Source organism: Anser anser (assembly GCF_964211835.1).
Source record: "Anser anser genome assembly, chromosome: 3".
Lineage (NCBI taxonomy): Eukaryota > Metazoa > Chordata > Aves > Anseriformes > Anatidae > Anser > Anser anser.
The window spans coordinates 108279473-108297592 of record NC_139722.1 but is presented as its reverse complement, the minus strand read 5'-3'; the positions used below and the strand labels follow the sequence as shown (position 1 = coordinate 108297592).

At 47.4% G+C, this 18120-nt stretch overlaps 1 protein-coding gene and 1 long non-coding RNA gene across 3 annotated transcripts; both read right to left on the bottom strand.

The window, feature by feature from the left end:
• Window positions 1–563: 563 nt before the first annotated feature.
• LOC310896362 (cystatin-like) lies at window positions 564–2966 on the bottom strand. Its single transcript, XM_083828557.1, has 3 exons — window positions 2671–2966; window positions 2056–2169; window positions 564–893 (listed from the first exon to the last, which is right to left on the bottom strand). The coding sequence occupies exons 1-3, from the start codon at window positions 2932–2934 to the stop codon at window positions 816–818; spliced, it is 456 nt and encodes a 151-aa protein (XP_083684683.1). The 5' UTR covers window positions 2935–2966; the 3' UTR covers window positions 564–815.
• Window positions 2967–10543: 7577 nt separating this feature from the next.
• Window positions 10544–18120, bottom strand: LOC310896360. Of its 2 annotated transcripts, XR_014581423.1 has the most exons (4): window positions 16521–18120; window positions 14154–14296; window positions 12303–13622; window positions 10544–12226 (listed from the first exon to the last, which is right to left on the bottom strand). It is a non-coding gene; the product is annotated as an uncharacterized lncRNA (long non-coding RNA). The 2 variants fall into 2 exon arrangements; XR_014581424.1 differs by having other exon boundaries at window positions 10546–13622.

Below are 18120 nucleotides of genomic sequence, written 5' to 3'. Positions count from 1 at the left end.
TATTGCTTAGACTACAAGGAAGGCCCTCAGGCTTTCTACTCAGTGCTTACGTTTCAGAAACACTAGGGATACAGCAGGATAACTTGTGAAGATGCAATGCCAGAGGAAGCAGAGGTTTTTAAGAAACCTCAAATACAGTGTAAAAGGACAGAGCAGTTAATTCTTATATAGCACAGCTGAATAAGCCCATGCAGCTGAAGTAGAATTTAGACAGAATGAGATTTCATACACTCCCTATGAGTTCCAGTTAACTTTCCCCAAAGCCCATGTTGCAAACCACAGTGTTCCCAAAACCAGAACATTTCTTGTCAGAACAGCTGGTGACCTTTGTCCCTTACTCAAAAGGGGAGACCAGTTAAATGACAGGAGACATGACTTACCTCTTGTAATTAGGACCCCATATTCCTTCTCACCCCATCCTTTGGGCACAGGAGACTGGGTGACAAATAAAAGCAACCCCTCCCTCCAAGAGATGAGAAACCCATTACAAAGACAACCACATATCACAGCAACATGGAATTATGTTTTAATGTTTACAGTAGTCACTTCACAGGGACACCAACTTTTTCCTCAGTTCTGATGCTGGAATTACTTTATTGGGAAAATTAAGAAAACAAACAGCTACACCAAAGTATAATTACAATGAGGAAACACAAAGTTGAGATCATACTGTGCTTTAGAGGAAGGTTACATAGTTTTACTTGCATAACACACACGGAAGTATTTGAGTTAACAGGTATTGATGCATCCCATCTCAATTCATGTTAATTTTTTTTTCAATGCTGGTTGCTGTTCTCTGCTGGAGCCAAGGAAGCTTACTTGCAGCTACTTTTCAGTAGTTTAATTTCGTTTAGCCAAGGAATAGTGTACACTACAAAGTTGCAAGTGGTGTGCTAAGGAGAGAGGGGGGGGAAAAAAAGCAATTATCAGTTTAAAAGCATACAACAGTGTCCTTTGCCATCACTCTATACAGATTTACCCTATCATGTAATACTTGAATGTATACCACTTCTGTCTCTCTGCATTTGCACTGTCCTGGCAAGTATTCTGGAACACTGCTCCTGTTAGTACTTGCTCAGGACCAATCATTTCTCTCAAATACTAACACAGAAGCCAAGCAGTCAGCACTTCTGAAGATCAAGTTACTTGCTTATCCCAGTCATACACTAGTTCCCACTGGCAGAAGCCTTTCAGCCTGGGCTGTACTTCAACAGTAACTCTCATGTACAGGCAAGTATGCCCACACAACCAATCAATCTGTTTGTGCATGCCTGTGTAATTATTGCAGCTCTGTCAGTGGTACACTGGCAAGCTTCTACCTAGGTGCTTAGTGGATTACTTGTGTGTAGTGACAGTTCTCATACATGCAGGCATAAGTTGCACATACACACAAGTACAGCCTATCACTGATTAATACCAGCACTGAATGCAAACAAGACCAAACACTAACCAAAATAAGGTAGATAAACTGGTGCTCTCACCCAAAAAGTTAAAGTATTGCTTAAATAGCATTGTGATACAAGACTGCTGTGCAACTCAACTTGGTGGCTACTCAGACAACAGGGGTAATCTGTCAGTTGTGATCAGTGCTTAGCCCATAGCACAATCCACAGTAACAGGAGTCCCTCATGAAAGGGACTTAAGTCAAGCTGTCCCATCAGCATAGGACAGAAGGAGCAGAAAAGGGTATGGGCACTGAGGGAACCAGACTGAGCACCAAGAGACCTATAAGTAACCCCTGCTTGGCAGTTTCCTGTGCATATCCCTGAGATCAGAGCCACAAGCACTCTCAGAGGATTGAGGCATGCTCCTGTGTGCTGTGCACCGCAGCCTGAGGTCTCCACTTAAATATGCTAAGAGGCCTTGCTTCCTCTGTCAGGAAGATCTGGCAAGACAAGTTCTGCAAGGGTGGCATCATCTCATCCAGCCTAAAAGACTGACATCTGATTTTCGTAGAGGCAAACAGGTGACACTGCCCATACCGCCCTGTAACACACCAACTGAAGAAAAGGCATCAAAAACCCAGGGAGCAACACCCTCTGCTCTGGAGCCTACCTTAGCCATCTCTGGAGTGTCATAAAGAGAACAGCTCTGGGGATCAGCTGTTGCCTTTGTGCAAGTTGTCCGGGCAATCTCAACTTTCATGGTATACTTGATTCCAGACACAAGCTGCAACAAGACAACGGGCAGAAACAGTTTTACTCGCAACACATACATAAAAGCTCTCCAAACAGAGGACCCTGACAGAAAGGAAGATAGTTTGGTTGTCACATTTCTGTAGCCAGATTCAAGAGTTACAGACAGCAGCATGTGGCCACCTTCACAGAAGAGACACTTGACGTCCTTTGAAAAACAGGAAACAAAATCCATGTAAACAAGTTTTGCCATAGACTCCTTCATCAGTAAAGGAAGACGCATGTTAACTCATCCACAACATAAGGAAGTTACTAACTTCTCCTGTAATTTCAACCCCACCACTCAGGCATTCAGACGTAGGAGCCTCAAGACACGGCTTTTTTTTTTTTTTAAACCTACTTCTGTGGCAAAACAGCTTGAGTTAACACAGCAGCTGCTGCTCCCAGCCAGCACCACGAAGGGGTCGGGTGCCCCGGAGCCCCCCGTGGGGCTGTCCCCAGCCGGCTGCCAAGGCTGAACCCCCCCGGCACCCACCTGCCGCTGGGCGCTGATGATCCGCACCACCCTGCTGGAGTACATGTCGTTGCTGGCCCTGTTGTACTGCGCCATGGCGAACTGCAGGGCTCGCTGCAAGCCCTCATCGTTCTCCGCAACATCCACGGGAGCCCCCAGGAGCCGCTGGTGCTCCTCGCTGCCCAGGACGGCCTGGGCCAGCAGCAGGGCGGCTGCCAGCAGCGCCACGAAAGCCCGAGCACCCGCCATACCTTCACCCTCCCCCGGCCCTGCCGCCGCCGCCATTTTAAGGCCGCCGGGGCTGGGCGGGACGCGGCCCCGTCCCTCCCCGCTCCTCCCCGGCCCGGGAGGCACCCATCGGGGACTCTTGTCCCGGTGAGGGCTTGTGTGGGCTTTCGCCAGCCGGTTCTCCCCCGTGTCCCCACAGCCAGGCCGAAAATAGAGTCGGGGGCTGGCTTCTGGGGTTGTGGTGTCCCTCCGTAACCGTGCCCGAGGCTGGCACACGCTTCCCACAAAGACAGCAGGCAGGCAAGGGATGCACGCCGCCTGTTAGCTGCTCGTGGGGGCTGCTGCAAGATGCCCGAGCCTGTTTCTTTTCCAAGGAGGGCAGATTTTAAAATCTAGTGAGTTTGGGGCCTCGTGCCGAGTACCGCCACATCTTGCCATCGGTGGCATTCCTGGAAAGGTGGAGTGAATTGAAAGGTGGAGTGTGCAATAGCACAGGGCCCAGCTGGACCCGGAGCACAGCTGGGGCTTTGCTTTGGTGTTTAACACTTTCATTTTTTTCCCCCATGCTAAACCTCAGTGAAGGTATTGACTGGAGGCCATGATTGCTAGCAGGATGAAGGTTACTCATCAGACCGCTAGCTGTTGTAAGCTCTGGGCTCGGTAACAGTTCCTGGCTTGCCCGCAGTTGCTGCAACAAGCAGCATGAGTGCCAGATCCAGAGGGCCCAGAGTCACCTTAATGCACAGTCAACACTGTGTAAATCAGGCTGTTGTTCATCAGAGACAGAGCCAATGCGTCCCTCAGCTGAGCAAGACTCAGAAGAGGAACAGGCATTTAGAGAGAGAACAAATACATCCAAGTTACTGCAGTAAAAGTATGCAGGGAAACATTATTCTTTAAAGCCCCAGACCAGCCTTTGCACAGTGGGGCTTTCAGAAGAGCAGGCCTGCAGCCAGGCTAGATAGACCCTCTCAGCTGCATTACAGAAGGCTCCCATGTAAGGGCACTTGAGGTGATCTCGCACACTTTCTAGTCGGGCAAGGTGCAAAACCAGAAGCCTCTCTCTGAAGTCCTTCAGCCATGAAGTGGAGAGCGCAAGTGGAGAGCAAAAGTCCTGACAAATAGTCACCACTTAGGATTGAGGAGCCTCTGTGGGTCCCAAAAGAGTTTGGAGCAGGGCAGGCAGATGTCTGCTACTTTGAGCTGTTTGTCACTGCCACCTCTCCCTCAGTACGTAATAACTCTGTTGTGTGGCAGCATCGCAGGTGCCTGGCATTTTTTATTCTCTCCTTGTACCTCTCATTAGAGCTGCCAAGGGCCTCTGGACAGAACCTGGAGAACCTTACTGTTTCACTGTGCTGCTCTGTTTTCTCCTCAGAAAGGTCAGCGTTTGAGGAGGAGAGGGTTTCAATAACCCATGAAATTTCTCTGCTGGAGAAAAGCTAAGGCTTTTTTTTTGCCTCTGCCCTAAAGCCATCTTGTTTGTGGAAACACACCTGTGCTCCTCTCCCTCGAGGGAGGACAGGATGTAGGAGGGAGCTTGGCACAGCAGGAGTGATGCTGAAGCAGCCCTGTCCCATCTGGAATTACACTGCCCACAGCCCTCCTTTAGGGTACGGATGGAGGAGGCTGTTTTCCCACATGGGTCCAGGAACTTGGAGATTTTTCCAGGCTCTGCCTCTTCATGGGTTATTCTAGCACTTATTTCCCTCTACTGTGGAGGGAAAACAAAACCACAGAGCATTTTAAGTTACAAATATGTCTTCCAGCACAAAACACCATGTGTCATTTCCTATATCTGCCTCCACAGCATTGGTGTTACCTCATCTACATTAATTGCTTAAGGTCAGAGGGGCATCGGTGGCAGGGTTGGCTTCCCAGACAGATCACTTAATTTCTAGTGTCATCTCATAACCACAAGACTGCCTTTCCCTCCTGTCAGGAACCCTAAGTTTGGCAAGACAAGACCCAGTATAGCACTAGAGAACTAGCTCAAGTGAGATTTAAGGCTTTGTGCGGTCGTTGTGCTAAGAGAGGGTGATGTTTTACGTCTGAATATCTGCAACGCCCCTCATAATGAAAAGGAAGGGACTTATGCACTGACTGGAAAAGTTGTTTGTAGCCTGCGAGTGCCAGCAATATCCAGCTTGAGAATTAACACAGGAAAAACCCCCGCAGCTGGCAACAAGCTGTGCAACTAATGCTACAGCCACCAGACATTATGGCAGTTTTTACTACTACGAAAGACAGGAGCAACACTGAAGCAGTACAATGCATTGGAGAGGGGACTGGGACATAGGTATCAGGGCATGAGCTGCTAAAAGGCTGCAGGAATCTGTCTCCAATTTGTCTTTTCCCTCATTGGCCTTGGACCCAGGCTGGATCAGTTTAAAACTCACGGTTTGAGCTCTCTTGGTGTCTCTTAGTGGTGAAAGCTCATTTTCGCGCTGCCAGTGACTGCTGCCAATGGGAGCGGCCAGCTCCAGCCTAAATCAGCCATTGCACTGGCAATGTACCTGCCAGGCCTCTTCCCACTGCCCTGACCTTGCCAGCTGAGGCCTCCACCAAGCAGTGCCCCAGCTCCCAGCCCCTGGAGATAACCAGCAGCTCTGTGAGCACATGACAGCACAAGGGAAATGCCACAGGAGGGAACATCAGTGCCGTTGGGATTCAGGGAGCTTTGATTCAGGGAGCTTCTTCAGAGCCAGTCCAAGCTGAGGTTGGGCAGAAGAGGCTTTACAGTTGCCCTTTGTGTGGGGAGAAGCAGGGAGAAACAGCTCTAGTTAAAAGCTAAATGCTTTGCCTGCAGCGTAGGCAAACAAGCAAGCAAAGTCTTAGCCCTGCTGAAGCCACCTCGTTGGAGTTAAAGCATCACACAAAGACATACTTGGCCTGTGTCCTTCTGAGTTACAGCAGCCTTCCCTTCAATACTTCAAGGCGGTATGTCAGCTCGCAGCCCAGTCCCAAAAACCTCAACGTTATTTCTGCAAGCAGAAGTTGTGCAAGGTCCAGGACAACGCAGCTTCATTCCCTCTCACCTCTGCTTTGACACCACGGAGAGCCTGTTCACAGAATCACAGGATGGCTGAGGTGGGAAGGGACCTCTGGGGCCATCTGGTCCAACCCCTGCTCAAGCAGGGCCACCCAGAGCTGCTTGCCCAGGACCACGTCCAGGTGGTTCTGAAGATCTCCATGGAGGAGACCCCACAGCCTCTGTGGGCAGCCTGTGCCAGGGCTCCATCACCTACACAGTGAAGAAGTGCTGCCTGATGCTTAGATGGGACCTTCTATGTTCAGTTGGCCCTGTTCTGCCTCCAGCTCCAGCCCAGGGTTTCAGTTTCTTCTCGGATGCCAGTCTGTCTCTGGCCCAATGAATAATTGATCCCACAAAGCCACTCGAACAGAAAAGACTGAGGAAGCAGAGGAGGCTTGTGTCAGTTATAGGAGGAATGGTGACACTTTTTGGTGGCCAGCACCACCACCAAAAACAGAGGTGTATCTGGAGCTTGGCGGATGCCTGACAGTCCAGTATAAGCTGAACAACTCTTTTAAATGCTTGAAAGGAGTTGCCTGTTGGTTGACATCATGTTGTCCTCTTCCTTGGTCATTGACACCACACTCGGTTGAACACATATAATTGCAGAAAGCAGAGCTGGTCTTTGGTCAGAAGTGTCAGGTCATGGAGTTTCTTTTGTGCCAGGATTTCTCTTTGTCTTTCCTAGCAGATGCACTAATATTTATTCTGCAAATGGGTGCCTCACAGAGTCCTCTTTGACACTGTTTTTTTCCTGGCTCCACTGTGCAGAATGCAAAGGGAAACTTGCCCTTTGCAGGTCCTGGTTCTCCTGGGCCAGAGGCTTTGAGGGTGGTCGTTCTCTCGACCTGTCCCTGCTTGTGAGCCAGAAGCAAGCTGCATCTGTTTACGGTTGCTAGTCCAAGCCTTAAAAAATCGGGACTTCAACCAAAGCAATTCTGAGAAAAAAGAATTGGCAAAAAAATGACGTTTTACAACCAATGAATAAAGGGGACATAGTTCATGAAATAAAACTGCACTTGTCCTTCTGTTTCTGAAGAGTGCAACCACTTTTGTCTATCACAAGCTTATTTGTGTTTTTTTAAATACATAAAACAGAAATTTTCTAATAATCAGATGACCCAAGGAGACAGTAATTTAAGGAATATACAAAGCAGCAGGAGACTCATGATGTAATATTGGAAAAGTTTTTGATACTGTGTGCTGTCACTATTACCAGAAAACAGAAAAACAGAGTTTCCTTGTCTTCTTGCATCAGACCACACAGTTGGTTCAGCATAAATTGTGCAATATCCAAGTTATTTTCATCTTTCTTTTTGTCGATGTTTCCACGCAGTCCACTCAGGACTGCTGAGGTTTTTAGGGCACCAGGCACACTCCTTTCTCCGAACAGCTGCTACATTCCTTGCCCTTGCTGTTGAGGACATCCCTACCTCTCTTTTAACATCTAAAGGAACAATTGTAGATGCCTACTCAGTATCTAACTGAAAAGCTCTGAAATACTGTGATGTATCTTTCAAAGTACAGTTAGACAAGGATGTTTGAAAAAGCAGCCAACCCTGTAATCAAAAATAATAGTTTCTCTATAGAACTGAACTCTGAATGACCCTCAAGAGAGGGTAATTACTGTGATAGCGGCAGGAACAGTAAGAAAAGCACGATCAAACACTAAAATCTGGTTTAAATTTCTCATAACATTATGGATCAGCAAAAAGTGCTGGCCAAGTCTATGCTGTGGCCAGTGCTTTGCATCCTGCTCGGTGAATCTAGAGCCCTGACGAGTGGGGTGCAGGCATGGTTCCCCCATCTCCTCCCACCGTGCTGTGTAACTCTCACAGGGTAATGGATGGGAGGTGTTGCGTAAAAGGGTATCTTTCAGAGACTGAAAGCCCCTTGAGCAAGACAGTCAGCAGTTTATGAGACAGGGATGAGAGTGGTTCAGTGGCAAATGCAAAGCCATTGCTGCTGAAGAGTGCCTTGTGCTTGTGGAAATGAACCCATTTCCATCACAGTGAGCGAAGTAGGGAGCCCCTGCCTTCCTTAGAGACTCTGACCACTTCTGTCCACTCCCTGCTGCTAGTATGCAGAAGCATTTTATTTTATTTTTTGCAGAGACTAATGGAGGGAATGCCATGACTTGTCCACACAAGGAAAATCGTGGCCCTCCTTCTCTCTCAGCTTCCGAAGGGGGTCTCTGAAATCTTGGCAGCTGACTTGAAAGTCCCCAAGGCACTGGGACCATGGCCACATCTCTTGTACACACACTCTCGATTCCTGTGAGACGGAGGGAAGGTGGGGGGAGCTACCCACCTCTCTCTCCAAGCCCCAGGCAGCTCACATCAGCATTGCCTGATGTGAATCCCTTTCTCTTATGCAACGCAGAAGATAATCTGCTTCTAAGAAATAGGTATTTGCATACAAACATCTGCTTAGTAATTGCTGATGTTAATCTGCCCGAGGGCATTATTATTTTACGGGCAAGCAGTAAATAAAGCCATTGCCAGCAGAAAAGCTGCATTTCAGGTGTCTGCAAGCAATCAGTTATGGTCAGATTGTGCAAAAGAAGCAGTGAAGCCACGTTATTGGTAGCGATTGCTGATTTAAGTGAAGTACTGGTGCGTTTGGGATGTTATCAGAAAAAATAAATAAATAAAAAATAAATAAATAAACACCTACCTAAATAAACACCATCCTCCTTCTTTATTGCAAAAAACATAAATGCTGGTACAGCGATGGCATATATTGAAAATAATCATCAGAGATTTTATGCAACCTGGTATCTTTGACAGCTTGTATTTGCTGAGAATAATTTAGCCATTCCCTTTTCTTCTGACAGCCTACAGGAGAAATAGGTTGCCTGCTTTAGATTTGTATTCGTTAGTTTATAGTAGATTTTGTTTTCTTCCCCAAGAATTGGTTGCTTCAGAGCTTACCAAGCAAATTAGTTCTCTCCAATCCAACCAGAAGCATAAAGCATGCATTTAAGTTAAGCCCCTGAAGAGTACCAGTGACTTCATAGGGCTAAAAATAAGCCTAAAATTAAGGATATGATTGTGTGCTATACAGAAGCTGGCCCTCCAGCCCGCTGGGGTGTGTTGCGCTGTCCACTCCCATCTCTTCCAGCAGGAGGCTCTTACGTTGGCGTGAGACCGTCAAATGTTTCAACAGAATTTGGCTTAGTGGAGGAGCCAGGCCGTAAAGACAGGCTGGTGCTTCAGGTCCAACACAGCAGAGGAATGAAGCGTAGAGGCCTGCAAAGACTCGAGATCGTGCTCTAGGGCTTCACGGATCCCGGGAGCCCAGGAGAGGGCAGTTTACTCCGCAGAGGCATGGTGTCAGTGCGGGGCTCCCCCAGGCTCCCCAGCACAGCGTGGTTCACCAGCCACACCACCTCTGTCCGCTGTACAAACCGATTCACTCCTGACCTCCCCTGAAGCCGTAACTTCACTGGTGCTAAGCCCAGGGGCTTTAGGACATGGCACAAACCTGGGACATCCCCGCTTAAATACACATATCCACGTTTCTGATGAAGGACCTTCGTGGGGAGAATGACCAAACCCCCAAATGCTCGCACAAACCGAAGGGCGATGCAGAACCTCAGGTCTGCAGCCAGATGCCAGACCCGGTTTTGGGCCGTGTGGTACTGTGCAGACAGACGCCACCTCTGCCACAAGATTTCTTTTTTGTTTGTTTGTTGTTGGTTTTTGAAGAGACAATGGTTGTGGCACCGAGCTGCTGCATTTCTTGTTAGAGGACACACCACCGCTGGTGCACGGCCTGGCTGTGCTCACAGTCGCCATGTATGTACAACCTCTGCTCTGGGCTTGAAGTGGTTGCGGTTTCTGCTCACTCAGTACTTAAGAAGAGCAAATTCTTCCTGGTTAAGGGTGGGTTTTTTTGGTATAAGGAAGCAAAACTCTGGTCTGTGGAACACCAGAGAGCAGAGAACGGCCTGTTCTCAAGGGGCTGGCTTGCCAGCATGACTCCTGGCTGCTTCTCATTAGAAAGGAACTAAGCGCTCTTTGACATCGTGCCTGTAGGATTTGATTTCCCCTTCCACTGGGAAGGGGAGGGAGGGACACGTGCAATGTTTTAACAACGGCAGCAGAGAAATCCTTAGGAAGTCAAAGCAGCTCGCCAGCAGAACCAGACTGTCACCCCTATCAAACGGGTTACGTGGCCACTCGGATTTCCCCAAGAGGGAAGTGAGATTGTGAGCAACCCCCAAATTCACCCAGCCAGCTGCGCACATGCTGTTCTACACACGTACGTCCAGCAAAAGGACCAGCCCACTCCGAAACACCAAATGGCCTGTCCGAAGAGTAGGCATTGTTATACGTAAGTAAGAGCACTGCATCTGTTATCATTAAAAAAAAAAATACGTAGAAAGGCCCCACAGTTTAATCTTCAGGCCATGTTGCATCCCACGTTTATAGCTAGCCATCCTTCAGGCTTCAGTAAGCCCGAGCACAGAGAGGCTCACTTTGAGAGTAAGGCCTTTATTCAAACAAGACAATGCTTATTTGAGGGTGAGCAAGACTGCTTCTATTGTCTGTGTGTTGGTTCGCTCCAGTCATCCGAGCAAGGAGAGGGAAAGCCATGTCACAGCAGCCCAGCAGCCAGTGACACAGAGCTGGAAAACACCAACAGGACAAAATGTGAAGAGGAACTCGACAAGGGTGCAGGGAATTGCAAAAGAGAGGTCTCAGCGCCTTGGAGGCCCACACTTGTCTGGGAAGCTGCTCACAAACGAAACCTTGCACCGCCTTGCCCAGCAATCTGCATAATATACTTCTAAAAAGGGATCGAATGCAGCGGCTGGATAGTTTCATTTGGTCAGGAAAAAAAATAATGTGTGAACATATCACGTCTCAGTTTGCCATCTGGATACTAATTAGGTTTTAATGAACATGCCAGCAGGGCAGGGTCGAGGAAGCTCCAGTTTCATCACAATTTGTTGGGGGGTTGAGTGCCCAGAAAACCCAGGCCAGCCCTGTAGATGATCTGTACTGTTAGAGGCAGATGATCTGTACTGTTAGAGGCAGTCGAAGCTGCAGGGCTGGCTTCTGTAGGAAGAGCAACATGGGTCAGACCTTTCACTTAAAATCACAAGACCTCAGCCACAACCGATGGACCTAGCTGGACGTTTTGGCCTCCTCACAAACCTCAGTGCACAGACTTGACACAGTCACAGTTCTTTGCTCAGCAAATGCCTTCCACCGAAATAATTAACACCAGGATTAAGGAGCTTTGGCATAGCTTTGCAAGGAAACGTGCAGAGACCCACCACAGGATCTCCTGCATCATCTGTGGAACACTGCTGGTTTTATGGGTATTAAGTCTTTCACAAGCATTCAGTAATAAATTAGTTTACATTTTCTTCATTCTCTACCACTCAAAAATAGATTTCTGAAACAGGAAAGCTTTGTCTGTGAAACTGTAGCTATTAGAATACATTCATATTTCCAGAAAATCTTTCACATGAATGTTCTTTAGCCTCCAGCCAAGATCCCCAGTTTAATTCAAGGGTAAGATTTGTAAGATCATGCTTATAAAGACACCAACAAGCAAAATGGCAGGTGAAAGTGCCCCCTTTGTGACGGCACACATCAATAGGTTGTGTTGCTATAGGCCACGTTCCCAAGTTTGCTTTAATAGTATGGAAAAAAACACGGGGGCATTTATTTATGTGTGTTTACTTATTTATTTATTTATGAAAAGACTATCATACACTTAAGTGTGGGGGATTTTGTCTTTTGCTCTCAGCTTTCACAGTTCCTAACTTGTACGTAGAGCTATTCTCCGGGCAGAGAGTTAGAGAATTCAGTTACACTTCCCAAAATAATCGTCGGTATTGCAGTCCCTTGGACGTTATCTAGCTACCTCCATTCCAACCCACTATCTGCATTTATCTAATGATAACTTCATTTAGCCCAGCCCCGCTCTGGTTCCTCCAGGGCTGGAAAGCCAGCTCTAATCTCTGCAAGGCACTCGGGGTGGAAACCAGGGCTGGCAAAGGGGACAACATTTTTTTCTGTCTCTAAGCAACAAGATAGCAAGCCTCAGATGTTGAAAAATGAGTAATTATGCTCCCCAAAGCTAGGACATTACCTCTGAAATATCTCGGGTTTTAAAGGCAACACAATCTAAATGCTTTTTATATCTGCATTTTTATTATTCTTCTTTTTAAAATATATCAATCATAAATCAGCGTTAAATTTTCCGGTTTTCCTCTGCGAAACTGGCAGCCAGAAGCAAACACAATATAAGAAGTAGCAGGATTTGCATACGTTCACGTCAATCCAGAGGCTGGAACTTGAACAAAATCTACAAATTATTCTGAGATCTCTTGGAGGAGACAAAATCTTTAAGAATTAACAAGCTAAATTACCCCGGAGATGTTTGAAACAGCTCCTTCCTGGTCAAACAGGCGGTCTCATTTGGAGAACTGGCCGAAATTACGACTTCAACACTTCCTCTTTTCGAAAGCCAGGGAGCTCTAATATCAGAGGGGACAGAATAAAGAGAAGTGAGGCAGCTAGATGTGGAATTAGTTCACCGCACTGACACTTGATATTTTCTTTCCAGTCATCCTGAACCATTTTGTGTCAGGTCAAAGTATTCCACCAGACACTTAGCTACTGTCCGCTAGACTTCAGGACTCCAACCCAACAGTTCTTTACCTATTAGGAAATCAAGTCAACAACAAGCAGGCCTTATTTGCTTCACTTTGCTACAAAATGGCTGCACTTCACTACAAAAATAGAGAGCAGTTAAGCAAGCCTTGAGGCAGTCATTACAGGCATGCCACGGCCACTTCAGCATCAAGCAGCATTATCTGCCCAGGAGTCCCGCTGTGCTGAGCACAGTCTGTACAGAGCAAGAAGCCTGCAAGCACTACAGTCCAGCACTCCAGTTCCGGGCTTGAAAACACACAGGCAACCACATAACGTCAGTTTGCCAGGTGGGGTAATGTTTTCTTGATGCAAACAGCAGAAGGGGGACCAACTCCTTAGCTCTCCATAGCTTTCAAGGGTATGTCTCTTGAACCCACTGTTGGCTCCCTAGGGAAAAATGTGTTTCTTCTCCAAAAGTATTCATTTAAACTATTTCCAAGGCCATCTCCCGATTTTCCTTCAAATTCCAGGACAAAACATTGCTTTGCTTTGATGAGGGGGAAAAAATAAAGAAAAAAGCACTGGGTAAGAAACTAGTGCATCAAAGCCACTGTTTCCCTCTGTGCAGGTCCAGTTATTCATCTCACACAGCAATTCGAAGCTCTGAGCAGCAAGAGCTTCTTCCTTCTCTGGGAGTACAGCATTTGCAGACACAGCGCTTAGGTCCCACGACACCACAAATCATTTGGAGTTCACTGGGCTAAGTCAGCTTGCACTGAGCGAAGACTTGTCCTGTGTAATCTTCAACATCCTTCTTGAAGATTAGATCTTTCCTGGAGAAGCAAACTGTGAATTCAGGGAGCCATCAATATGCCCATTTATTGAGCTTCTAGTTCAACTGAAGGTTAATGCTCAAGAACATGCGAAGTAGCTGAATACACTGAATGAGTTTTGAATCAGGGCCCAGCTTCAGGAGAGGGAGACCAGAAACAAGCCTCCATACCACTCATTTAATTCCATCATTATTTCTTTCTTTCTCCCCCCAGCATATTTCCCTTCATCCGCAGGGGGAAAGTCCCTCCAGGAGGCCATTGCTAATAAAGAAAAAGGCATATTCCTTGCAATTCTGATTGATTAGCATTAACAACTCATTGCATGCCACACAGTAATCCACCCTCACACATAATTAACAATGTCCAGTTTAATAACGTCAGGAATGCAGGCTCTCTTTCCCCCACCCCAAAGGATTTGGGCTGTAAAAGGGTCCAGCATTTCAAGGTCACCCCTGCAATCTCTTCCACAGAAGAGAGGAGGCTGAGGGAGAGGCCCATGTGAAAAAGGAAACGCGAGGTACCTCTAAACGCCCCTGTTCTGCTCCCCTCCTGCCTCCATCCTGGTGATCGGACGGGGTCTGGGGACGCCCCCACCTCTGATCCCTGCTGTTCCCCCTTCCCTGCCTGGATCTAACCAGCTCCGTCTGGTGCGCTGACTCACTGCTGGGGTGAGCCAAGTTGCAGCCTGCGGCAAGCGGGAGCGGTTCCACTGAGCATGGGAGTAATTGCCTCTGCAGCCCTGTCTCTGACCCCAATCCCACATGAAAGCCACTTTCTCCAAAACCCTCTCACCCGTGCTCAAGAGAACCACCAGCCAGCCGACCCCCACAACAAGCCGTCCTCTGCTGCGAAGTCTTCACCGCTGGATTTCAGTGGTGACAGCATCCTGCCACTCTAGGAGTCATTCAGTCATCAAACAGTTGACATTAGAGATTCTGGAAATTAAAAAAGGAAAACAAACAGAAGTAAATCAATAGCTGGTCTCAGTATCGTGAGGAGTTCTGGACCACGTGGACATTTGGGAACGAAGCCCTAAGATGAGGGTGGTTGGCTAGCTGCTGTTTTCATGAGACAATCCTTGGCTCATGGAGCTCCCAGTGCAAGCAAATGGAGAGAAACAGAAGAAAGAAGTGAGACGATTTGCCCGGGGCTTTCAGGCAACCATTGGCAGGGCTGAGACCTGGGATCTGTCAAATCCCAGCCTCGTGCATTTTGTACTACACAGCGCTGCCACCAGCCTCCATACGGCCTCGGTGAGGTAAGGCGATCTGGCCTCCATTTCCTAGATGAGAGGATCCTGGTCAGAGCAATACATAAGGCTGCAAGGCCTGGGAGCTGTTCTGATTCACGCCAGTTTGGAGATAGAAAGTACTGTGATGTACTTTAAAAAGTAGTGAAAAAGATGGTTATCAAGGTTATTGTTCAAATCTAACCCTTGTTACAGCCAGGAAAAGCTGCTAAGCCACTGAAATGAACAGCACCTACCACAAGATCCATGCTTTGTACGTAGGGATACAGCATTTATAGTGGACAAAAACAGAAGAGGTGAGGGTGTGTACAGAACCACGCTTGTATTTCATCACCTTTACTCATAGACTTCTCTCTGAGACCAATAGGACCAGACCATTCCTATAAAACTTCGCAGACATCTCACATTTGCTTGCAAGCACACATACCTGATACAAGCTGGAAAGTCCCGTTCTCCTTCCTTTTCCTAAAAACACGCTGGCCAACCTACCTTAATCCTGTTTATTAACCTTGGGTACAAATCCCACCCTTCCTCTGGCTGCGTGGCCAGGGAGCACTCTTCTGAACTCCACTGCTCAAGTTCTCACTGAGTCAAAGACGGTCATTCCCCTTTCCCTGTAGCTCAGCCTAACTCAGAAGGACCCTGCACCTCCCCAGTTGGATTCAGGCTGAGCTAGCCCACCTGGCAGTCCCAACGTGGTTGTTATTTCTTCAGGTCTGCAAACCCAGGGGGAAGATCATGACATGAAGCAAAGCCATGGATCTACAGCACAATGTCTTGGACACGAGACATAAAACGTGCGGCTGTTCTGGGAAGCAGCCACACTTTGACTTAGGGTGTGAAGTGAGGAAACGCAGAAGCGTTTTTCAACAAGAGATCTTTGCAACACAACGGTACTAACGCCAAGTACAGAGGAGCCAAGATGAACCAGGCAAAGAATGGGAGGTAATTGAGGAAGATGCCAAATTCTGAAAAGGGATCCGGGGTCAATCGTGAGAGGATCATCCCATTGCTTGCAAACCCCCACAACCACAGTCCCACCACAGCTATGCCAAGGCCAATGTTTTCCGAGTCTCTCCCTGACATTCTTGGGAAAACAAAGGAACAGAAGGCCCACATGATCACCCTGTGGCAGAAGTCCAGGCAGAGGGATGCGATGACCATCGCAAGTAAATAACTCAGTCAGTGCAGATACCAGAGGACAAAAGTTATCTCCATTGCGAGAACCCACTGCCTGCTTAATCCAAGGCCCTTGCTTATAAAAAAAGGGGTGTCTTCTCCATCGCTACCATCCACGCTTAAATAGTAAGGGTGTGCATGTGTAATACACACACTGCCAAAGGCAGATGCCTGGCCTGGAAGCTCTCCAGGCCCCAACAGGTAACATCCAGCTGGTGACTGAGACAGAAGTGAGGAAGGAAGCAGAGCCAATTCCTCTTCAGCTGAGGAGTTTTTTCCTTCAGGGCTACACCTCAGAAGCACAGACGTGGAAGATGCTGTTTAACAACCCCCACCCTGACATTTCCAGCCTCATTTCCCCTATAGCCACAGTGCTCTGGGGGCTACCAGGAGACATAAAAGTGAGGGACCCATCTGCTCTTCCCAAGCTTCATCCCTATCTGGCCTGAAACATCTTCCAGCCCCAAGATCAACACTGTTCCTGTGTTCCTATTTAACTCCATCCACTTCAGCTACCACAGGGGTCCCAGGATGCATGCCATGGCAGAGTCCCTTCTTTCCAAACCTATACCTCTGTACATTACCCTGAAGACTTTTACTGGAAGGGAGGGTGGGAATAGATTTCAAACCCCTTTACTCTACTTTTTTTTCTTTCCTGCTACAAGTCCAATTGTCTGCCAGTTTTTCCTCAGGTTTCTCAGACTTCAGAAGACTGAGAACAATCTTCCTACCTATTGATGCCAATCAAAGGACAATGGAAGGACCCTGGAATGTAAAAATCATTGCGTTACATCTTGTTTAGCACAAGACAGAAAGCTGTGGCTTCACCTTCCTCTGTTACTTTCTGCTTTTCTGAGGGGTAGAGGGCCTGCTCACCAGGTGGCACTTGGTCTCCTCATCAGTGGCAACCCACAGCTGGGATCCTCCTGATTTTGCAATGTCAAGGTTACTCCCCACTGGCTGTCCCCAGCACAAAGCCAGCACCCACCTCCAAAAGCCCAGAACATCCAATACCTGTCAGCAAGGCTACTGGTTAGGACTCATTTCTTAGCCCAGGACACACTGCAAAAAAAAAAAAAAAATACATGGGCTACCTCTGAGCTTCCTGAACTGAAAAGGGGCAGAATACATAGCAGAGGGGGGTGCACAGGACAGGTGGAAGGAAGGGTGGTGGAGACATCATGAAGAATGTGGCAATGTGTTAGGTATATGTGTACTATGTAGGACAGGAAGACATCTCCTAACCTTAGGAAGGAGAGTGATAACCTTCCTTCCTTTTGCACAACACAAAACTTGCAAAACCTGGGGCTTAAAAAAACAATCCAGACAAGTAACGGGGACATAAATATAACTTTTCCCAGCATTATACTCTCTGCAGTGAACTTGGCAGCATGTCACGGCATTTGTTATGCCCAAATGTTGAGAAAGTTTCTAACTATACCAAATGACAGAACTTTGCTCTCTCTGTTGATTCTCACAAGTTTATTGGCAAGAATATTTACAGTACGAGCCAATTGCAAGCAGATATTACCTAAAAAAAGCCAAAATACAGATTTTCTGCAGGCCCTTACACTGCAAACCTGGTTTTGAAAGGGTAAGAAATGCCAGACTCCTCATGGAGAACAAGTATCCCACAGGAGATGTTTCTCAGATAAGAGTATTCCAGCAAGCTGCTCCCAGACGAATCCCATGACTAGGCAAATAAAAAAAAAAAAATAATAAAATAAAATAAAATAACGTAACATAAAATAACACAAAATAACACAAAATAAAAAACACTGAAAAGGCCCACAGTCACCTTGCAACAACACCCCAGCTGGGCAGGGAGAAGGAAGGAGAAGTGAGCTCTGAAAATATCAGATCTGTCAGAAACCCCTTCTCTCAGATCTAACGTGATCAGAACAGATCACTGCTCACAGATCTGGGCTCTGATGGTCAAACTGCCGCACACTTTGGAGTTTGAGGAGAAGCTGAGAAAGCCTGTAGAGAAAAATAAAAATTAGGATATTTCATTTGTTCTGCTACTGAAGGTGCCTCTTGCTCCAGCAAGCATGTGAACTCCCACCAGCCCCACTCTACGCTCAAGCTTTGTGCAAAGTCCTTGCTTAGGAATTTGAAGCAGCAGTTCAGAAAGGAGTGTTTAATAAGAGGGCAGCCAGTTGCTCTGGAGACCAGCCGTGCCACAGCACCTTCAAAGATCTGGCCATGCCACCTCTAAGTTTCTACGTCTCCTACTGCCTGCTCAAGTGCTTCTAATCACAATTTGCCACCATTTAAGCAGCTTCCTCCATAATGTGCACACACACCACTTACTGAAGGCTGGCAAACACA

Excerpts from the sequence above, each read along its gene's own strand:
- LOC310896362 (XM_083828557.1), bottom strand. The coding sequence starts at position 2,934 with ATGGCGGCGGCGGCAGGGCCGGGGGAGGGTGAAGGTATGGCGGGTGCT. Across the intron at positions 2,170-2,670 it reads TCATCAGCGCCCAGCGGCAG|CTTGTGTCTGGAATCAAGTA; the intron begins GTGGGTGCCGGG and ends GTCTTGTTGCAG. Across the intron at positions 894-2,055 it reads ACACTCCAGAGATGGCTAAG|CACACCACTTGCAACTTTGT; the intron begins GTAGGCTCCAGA and ends CTCTCTCCTTAG.